Below are 700 nucleotides of genomic sequence, written 5' to 3'. Positions count from 1 at the left end.
CTGTAATAATGCCATGAAATCATAGAACGGTTTGATCTAGAGACTTCTGGTGCTAGAATCTCATCTTCTAAAATCCAGAATGTCCCCGATTTTTCATATACTCAGAAAGAAAATTAACAAAAAAAATAGGACTTTCTCGAAAGTACCACATTACTCCTTCACCTTCCTATATAAATATATTACATGCCTTCTTCCACATCGTCAAACAAAACAAAACAATACAATACATTGTGTCTATACATCCAACAATTTCAATTCACAGTTTCATATAGAAAAAATGTCACTCATTCCCAATTTCGGTGGCAGAAGGAGCAACATATTCGACCCATTCTCCCTTGACATATGGGACCCATTCAAGGATTTTCAATTTCCGAATTCTGTATCTGGTTCATTCCCAAGTGAAAATTCAGCATTTGTTAGTGCCCGTGTGGATTGGAAGGAGACCGAAGAAGCGCATGTGTTGAAGGCTGATATTCCAGGACTGAAGAAAGAGGAAGTGAAGGTTGAGATAGAAGATGATAGAGTGCTTCAGATAAGTGGAGAAAGGAATGTTGAAAGAGAAGATAAGAATGATACATGGCATCGTGTGGAGCGTAGTAGTGGTAAATTCTTTAGAAGGTTTAGATTGCCTGAGAATGCTAAATTGGATCAAGTTAAAGCTGCTATGGAGAATGGTGTTCTTACTATCACTGTTCCTAAG

The 700-nt window shown here is 37.6% G+C and overlaps 1 protein-coding gene across 1 annotated transcript; it reads left to right on the top strand.

Annotated features, from left to right (window-relative positions):
* LOC109332538 (18.2 kDa class I heat shock protein-like) lies at positions 215–700 on the top strand (the record flags this gene model as incomplete). Its single annotated transcript, XM_019567522.1, has 1 exon — positions 215–700. A coding segment is annotated over exon 1 (423 nt), but the record flags the coding sequence as incomplete, so codon positions are not given.

Source organism: Lupinus angustifolius, chromosome LG18 (assembly GCF_001865875.1).
Source record: "Lupinus angustifolius cultivar Tanjil chromosome LG18, LupAngTanjil_v1.0, whole genome shotgun sequence".
Taxonomy (NCBI): Eukaryota; Viridiplantae; Streptophyta; class Magnoliopsida; order Fabales; family Fabaceae; genus Lupinus; species Lupinus angustifolius.
The sequence above is the reverse complement of the archived record's forward strand: the minus strand, read 5'-3'. Positions and strand labels throughout refer to the sequence as shown.